The 6,987-nt window shown below is 34.9% G+C and overlaps 2 protein-coding genes across 5 annotated transcripts; one reads left to right on the top strand and one right to left on the bottom strand.

Moving 5' to 3' along the window:
- Window positions 1–103: 103 nt before the first annotated feature.
- On the bottom strand, window positions 104–3,954 carry LOC105449681 (WD repeat-containing protein 38-like). 4 transcript variants are annotated; one of them, XR_974367.1, is made up of 10 exons: window positions 3,360–3,954; window positions 3,092–3,117; window positions 2,825–3,001; window positions 2,558–2,738; window positions 2,379–2,485; window positions 2,019–2,162; window positions 1,720–1,800; window positions 1,387–1,617; window positions 364–1,130; window positions 104–184 (listed from the first exon to the last, which is right to left on the bottom strand). XR_974367.1 is itself a non-coding variant. In XM_011689024.1 (10 exons), the coding sequence occupies exons 2-10, from the start codon at window positions 3,424–3,426 to the stop codon at window positions 993–995; spliced, it is 1,152 nt and encodes a 383-aa protein (XP_011687326.1). In that variant the 5' UTR covers window positions 3,427–3,606; window positions 3,786–3,954; the 3' UTR covers window positions 112–992. The 4 variants fall into 4 exon arrangements, 3 of the variants coding, with proteins under 3 accessions (XP_011687326.1, XP_011687324.1, XP_011687327.1); XM_011689024.1 differs by having other exon boundaries at window positions 112–1,130; window positions 3,360–3,606; window positions 3,786–3,954; XM_011689022.1 differs by having other exon boundaries at window positions 112–1,130.
- Window positions 3,955–4,213: 259 nt separating this feature from the next.
- LOC105449680 (coatomer subunit epsilon) lies at window positions 4,214–6,707 on the top strand. The gene is made up of 3 exons (XM_011689021.1): window positions 4,214–4,402; window positions 4,877–5,365; window positions 5,518–6,707. Exons 1-3 carry the CDS (start codon window positions 4,292–4,294, stop codon window positions 5,824–5,826), a joined length of 909 nt encoding a protein of 302 aa, XP_011687323.1. The 5' UTR covers window positions 4,214–4,291; the 3' UTR covers window positions 5,827–6,707.
- The last annotated feature ends 280 nt before the right edge of the window (window positions 6,708–6,987 follow it).

Genomic DNA, 6,987 nt, shown 5'->3' with positions numbered 1-6,987 from the left:
TGCAGTTAATCATTCTGTAAGATAATTACTTTTATATATATCTGCTTTTAGATAAGCATACATAAATCGTAAAATATTTACATTTCTTTCGAGATGATAATTATTGATTTACTAGGAAACGCGATATCGCAATTCAAAATATATTGTTGTCCAAGAACGTGGCGATTATTAGGTGTTAATTTGCCTTTGGAAATTTATATATAAAAATTACTTGTAATAGTTATAATGTGTGCCTTCTATTTAACGACACAAGCATTCTATCTTTTTTTCAACATTTAATGACAACGAAGACAGAATGATACTTGTGTCACAAAGTGGGGGCTGAATGACACATGCGTATTACAGTTAAATGGGAACCTATACCTTTCTCTCTCGCACAGATGTTAGCTTCAGCTCGATGCACGGACGGTATAGACAATTCTCCTTCCAATAGTATATGTTCTAAGGCGAAACAGTTTCAATCATTGATTCATTCACGGGAGATGTATTAGTTCCAATTGTCTGAGTTTTTTTTAAGTCGCTTCGATCAACGTCTTCCGAGATCAGATACGTGGCGATCGATTTCAAATCGATTTTATCGAGAGTTAATTAAGTATATTGTTCGGGATGGATTTGAACATGGATCTTTGGCTTCTCAGAAAGCTGCCGCGCAGCTTCTCGCGCCACATACGATCGCCACACGTCGTGTATATATCTAATCTTTTCAGTTATTCAAATAAACGTAATATACGATGAATATAAATAAGAAATTAGATATTTAGTATTTGTTTAATATAAGAATTATAGAAAATGTCCGATTTCTAAAATACGTTCTATAAATATTTTAAATAATTAATTAATTTCATGTATAAGTAGATATAAGGTGTATGATAAATTTACTATCATATATTTAAATACTTAATAACTGATGGAAATTTTCATACTTACATTGATAGGAATTATCAATAATATATCTTGCAATTGTGAAAGAATATTGTTTGAAATTATATTATTTAATAAGAATTAACAATTTCATTGGTAAAATCATAATTTCCGAGCTTTAATACAGATTCCATGCCACCAAATATTATTGCAGTTTGGTAGCTATCTATAGTGAATATTGGCTTGCTTGCACTGAAGCTTCCCATTACCTGTGTTTAAAAAAATGACGAATGGAATCGAATGTTGAAAACCTAATTCTTATCCGAATTTTCATCGTAATATCTACTTATATATTAATTATTATCATTGTTTTTTTTATGTAAAAGTATATTATTATTTTTCTAATTCAACGTCTCTAGAAACAACTGATTGCCTAAACGATTATTTTAATGTACAAAAAAAATTATTGGTTTCTTAAAATTAATTGAAAATATTTAATTTTATCGTAAATAATTGATTACAGACCTTCTTTTCTCTTAAGCTAATCACTTCAACTGCGCCAGTACCGGAACCCCCAACCAGAACGAGATCACCGTGAGGATCCCCATTGAAATATTGCACTGTGTAAAGAAACTCGCCGGTCAAAGTCGACGGTCTGTTATACGGATTTATTGTTTCAATAAGTTTCGCACTCATCAGATCCCATACTTGCAGACTATCGCGCACTATCCAGGAGCCTGTAAGGATGTGCGTTTCCTAAACGAAACGTACGTATTTTACAAAAGTGTATTTTTATAACTTAATTATGTCGATAATTAGATGTTAAATCGTACAGATATGCAATAAAAATATTCTTACGTGCATATCGATGGCGTCACCGCATATGTGAGGGCCTTTAATAATTCTCACTGAACCAGTTGGAACTCTGATATCCCAAATCTGCAAAAAACTTTTCTTTCAACACAGTTTTCAATTGTTAATTGATATTAACAATTAGATTTAAATTTAAAAATATTTAACTGCAGTATTGTATGCTTATCTATAAATATTTGTGCTATTTATAAATATTCAAATAAAAATATATTATAATAAATTGTCAGTATCTACGTTTACAGAAATACTTTTGTGATAAATCGTTACATTTTTTCAAGAATTACCCTAACAGTATCGTCCCAGCCGCCAGTAATAATTAGATCGGGATACTCTTTGTGAAATCTTGCGGCAAATATTTTCATTCGATGAAAATTTCCGGCTTTACTTTCTGTCAGAACCTCTTCCTTCCTTTTGTACGTTAGTATCAACTGAAATATATTTTTATACATATAAAAATGTTATTGTTGCAAATGATATTCCAACAAAAATTTTAAAGTCACATTTATAATTGAATTAATTATTACAATTATAGGCTATTATTGGCTATATACTAATTCTAGGCTAATTATAGGCTATATACTATAATACATATTATAAGGCTATACAATTCTAAAATATTTAATAATATTTTTAATAATGCTAACTTTAGTGGTTTGTAGGTTGTAAAGTCGAACAGCTGCGTCTTTACCGCCGGAAACCAAGTAATCTCCGGTGACACTAACATCTATCGCATTCACCTCATTCTTTGATTCTGCATAAAAATAAATATAAATGGGGAAGTAAGACTGCGTGCGACGTACGTAATTGAGAATCATTCGTCTACCGAGTACAAATCTAGAAAAATCTTTAGTGTGTGTGTTGCACATAAAAATAATTCCGCAGGCACTGGAGGCGTAGAAGATCTCGCTGCGGATCGGATTGAATCTGCAGCACATAATTGGCACGGAACTTTCCAAACCAGATTTGAACGTTCCTTCCAAATCGCCAGTCTCACCGTTTCGAAGCTGCAAAAAAATGAAGTGACAGGTTATACCAATTTTTATTAAATCACGCACGTAATCCTACGCAAACCGAGACAATAATCGTATACCTGAATACCGCCGTTTCCAAAACCCGTAGCTATAAGGTCACCAGTTTTAGAAAAACGCGCGCTGTAGAGGCCACGCAAATTCTCGCCAAAGCGCATCTCGTGCGTTATCTGACAACGATTTTTGACGCTGTGGCGTGCCGTTTGAAGCCAAGAGGGTCGTTGCGATTCTACTTCATTCTATAAAATAATGAAACTAATATTAGATATATTAGTAGTAATCTTAACTGATCAGATTAATCAATATATTTATAGCCACTTGATTCTTACCTTCTGTCTTTCTTTGCCTCTGTTTTCTTCAACGAGTTTACATATAAAACAATATGAAATCAAAATGAAAATATATGTAGGATTTGATATATAAATATATATAATTATACTAACTGCACAAATTTATACAATTGAGAAAATAGCGAAGGGTAAACATGATAAAATATTATAAATATAAAATAAATAATGTTAACATTACAAATGTTATAAACAATTATTTTATAACTTAATAGATGAACTATAATAAATATTTTTCAATTAAAATTACCTTCGTCATTCGAATTTCTAGAATGTCCGTGTTCATGATGCCGGTTTCTCGACTCGACGAAATTCATGTTTCCCTCAGCTCTAAATTCTTGATAAAAAATGTCACTTTAATTAATTGTCAAATGCCCGTCATTAAATCGTGGTTAGATTTTGATGTAAAATTGCTTAAATCGTTGATGTCCTTCTTATTTTCCTTTGAACTGAAAATAGCCGCGCATCCAGCATCCGATAGCCGCGGTGTTTCAAATCTGATAAGATCGGAGCAAGAAACTAAACTTAACTTAAATTTACGATTAAAAATGACAATGTCTTTACTATATTTATCACCGACGAGATACTGTTAAAGACCGCTGTCAGCCCTGGGCAAATTGCTTAAATTTTAGCAATTACTTAACAGCCACGCGTTATAACTCCCATAAGGGTGTACCTTTAGTAGTATTTCGATTCTCGTCGGTACTGTTTATCAATATAAGATAGAATTATTAATTTCTTATTATTTATATATGACAGAAAGATTAGAACAGGAACAACGAATTGTATAAAAATTTTGATTGAATTAATCGCCAATTAAATTAATCAATTAAGTTTAATCGAAGTCACTCTGATAAAATCATATAATATATAATGCTACAATATATATAAATAATATAATATATAATACATTAAATAATATGTAAATATACATTTTATATAATTTATATTATTTATTTAATCATTACAATATTTATATCGTCATTTTAGAGGCCCGAGTAATAATAATGTTTTTATATCATTTATGATGTTACTAGATGCAATGCGCGCCACGCGCTGATAACTAGATATCGTGGAATAATCGTTCAGTACTGCCAAGTGCCAGTAGTGGCAGTATTCCCAAGACTAGTAGTTTATGTCGCAACATAGCCTATATCGGCGCTCCACCGCCACGGGACGACAATGAGCGACAAGATGGCACGTCAGCAGGACTTCAACGATCTCTTCAACGTGAGAAATAATTTCTACATCGGCAACTATCAGCAATGCATCAACGAGGCGCAGAAGATCAAGGTGAAGTTATCCGATTCGGGCCGTGTGCGTGACATCCCGCGGAGACGCGATGCCACGCGCTGCTCCGTTTTCAACCCCCCAACGTGGGCGGCTGTCATTAACGTTCCTCCTAACAAATGCCGACGTTTCTCTGATGAAAGTCTTTCAGATTCAATAGGATACACGTCACACAATTTTTTATGTTATGTTGTGTTTAAAAGTCAAATGGAACTTTGACTCGGTAGTGTCGCTGTCAAAATATTAAACTTTCAGATATTGAGGCAAGACTTTGAAGGTGATAAATAACTCTTTAATCGAGTCTCTGCAAAGTCTGTCTCCAAATGAATCTATGAATCTACATACGAAAGAAAAGTATAATAATTCTATAATGAATATATCGTACGGAGTTTTTTAAATAATATATATTGCCTGGTTTGCGAAGTATAAACTCTGTTTCGCAATTGTACTAACATAAGATTTCGCCACCTTCCGCAGACGTCCGTGCCAGAAGTGGCCATGGAGCGTGACGTCTTCCTCTATCGCGCGTACATAGCGCAGAGGAAGTTCCGCGTGGTGCTGGACGAGATCAACAATTCGTCGCCGCCGGAATTGCAGCCGCTCAAGACCCTGGCCGACTACTTCGCCAATCCGCAGCGCCGGGAGGCTATAGTCGCCGAGCTGGATAAGGAGACCAAGAACGTGAATTACGACAACCACAACCTCCTGATCGTGGCCGCGACCATCTACTACCACGAGAAGAATCTGGAGGCCGCCCACCGGGTGATATGCGCCGCCGACAACCTCGAGTGCATGGCGCTGACGTTGCAGATCTACCTCAAGATGGACCGTCTGGATCTGGCTCGCAAGGAGCTCAAGGCGATGCAGGAGAAGGACGACGACGACACCTTGACTCAGCTCGCTCAGGCGTGGATAAACATCAGCAACGGTGGCGACAAGCTGCAGGATGCTTATTACATCTTTCAGGTGAGGGAAGACGAATCGCGACGTTGATCTCTTTTTTTTTTTTTTTTCTTTGGAACGGAAAGCACGAATACTTTACATTCGAATTTTCGTTTTCTCTTTACATACCTAAAAATTATCTGATATTTCTCGACAAAGCTGTTAAATCATTTTAGGAAATGATCGACAAGCATTCCAGCACGAGCATGTTGCTGAACGGCCAGGCCACTTGCTTCATCGGACAAGCGAAGTACGAGGAGGCGGAGACAGCCTTGCAAGAGGCTCTCGATAAGGATAGCAATAATCCAGATACGTTGATCAATATGATCGTCCTCTCGCAGCACATGGGCAAACCGCCGGAAGTGGCGAATCGTTACCTGAGTCAGCTGAAAGATTCCCACTTGGAACATCCCTTCGTCAAGGAGTACTTGCAGAAGGAAATTGAATTCCATAGGCTTAAGGAACAGTATTCATCTTCCGCCTGAGTACCTCTCGGCAGATTATGGCATTCCGTGGGATAAGATCGATCAAGTATACGGATTACGAATGGACCCGAGCGTGGAATAGCAAGTTGACTTCATTGAAAGCGTCCACTGAGCAAAGCTTCTCCTCTTTAGCTGAAAAACTTTTCTTCTGAAGCTGAAATGTCCAAATAGATCCGACAACTTACGGACCTCTGCATTTCGGAACTTTAATTACTGAAAAATTTACATTTTTTTTTTATATTCTATTTTTGTTGAGAGTGAATCAAAGTCCATGTAATATTAACTTTTAGGCTTTTGAAAATACAGTTTTAGGATGATGTTACGCGTATATTTCCAACAGCCTCTAGTTATCTTTCGCGGAATAAAAAACGCGCAATTTCCCGAATTTAATGACATCTCGTTCTAGATGAATAAGTTGCTCTGCAATATTGAGATATTGTTTTTATATTAAACTAGATATATATAGACAAATAATAGATAGGCTTAGCAAAGCTGTACGGATAATGGAAACGTTCGAAATCGCAAGAACCGAGTTGTATGTGACTGGAAAAGTCGCTCTTATCCATATTATCCTAATGTTACACTTTCATTACATAATCACGAAAATATGGCTGCCATTTTGTAAAATTATAAATTATCGAAACTAGAGACCATGTCGAGTTTAAGCATCTCTTCATACAATATTCGTATTGCCAATTTAGAGATGTAACAGATAGGCGAAATATTATAATAAAATATTTCGTACATTATGAATACGCAAGAGCTGGGAAATGTGTTTTTTTAATTTCCAAATTGCCCCGTAATGTTTGTAAATATCCTTATTATAAAGATAATAACTTATTATAATTGACTTAGAAAAAAATAAAGTCTTACATCGTTAATTGTATACTTGTATACCTAGAACCTAGCTCATCAATCAATCTTCCTCCTAGTTTTTCATAACAAGTCTGTAAATTCATAAACGTGCATGCAATTTGTTGAAGCTTGATTTAGAATTCATAAAATATATAGTGCAAATAATTCTATATCTAAAAATTTAATGTAAATAAGCCATTAATTTTGAGTGATTCAAATTTAAAAACAAATTTAAATGGGACATGGAAATTTTTCAAAAAGATTATAAAAAACTGATATCTCTTATAAAAGTTTCAAGATTAATGG

Source organism: Wasmannia auropunctata, unplaced genomic scaffold (assembly GCF_000956235.1).
Source record: "Wasmannia auropunctata unplaced genomic scaffold, wasmannia.A_1.0 LD336074.1, whole genome shotgun sequence".
NCBI classification, from domain to species: Eukaryota; Metazoa; Arthropoda; class Insecta; order Hymenoptera; family Formicidae; genus Wasmannia; species Wasmannia auropunctata.
This window is presented reverse-complemented; position numbering and strand designations above follow the sequence as displayed.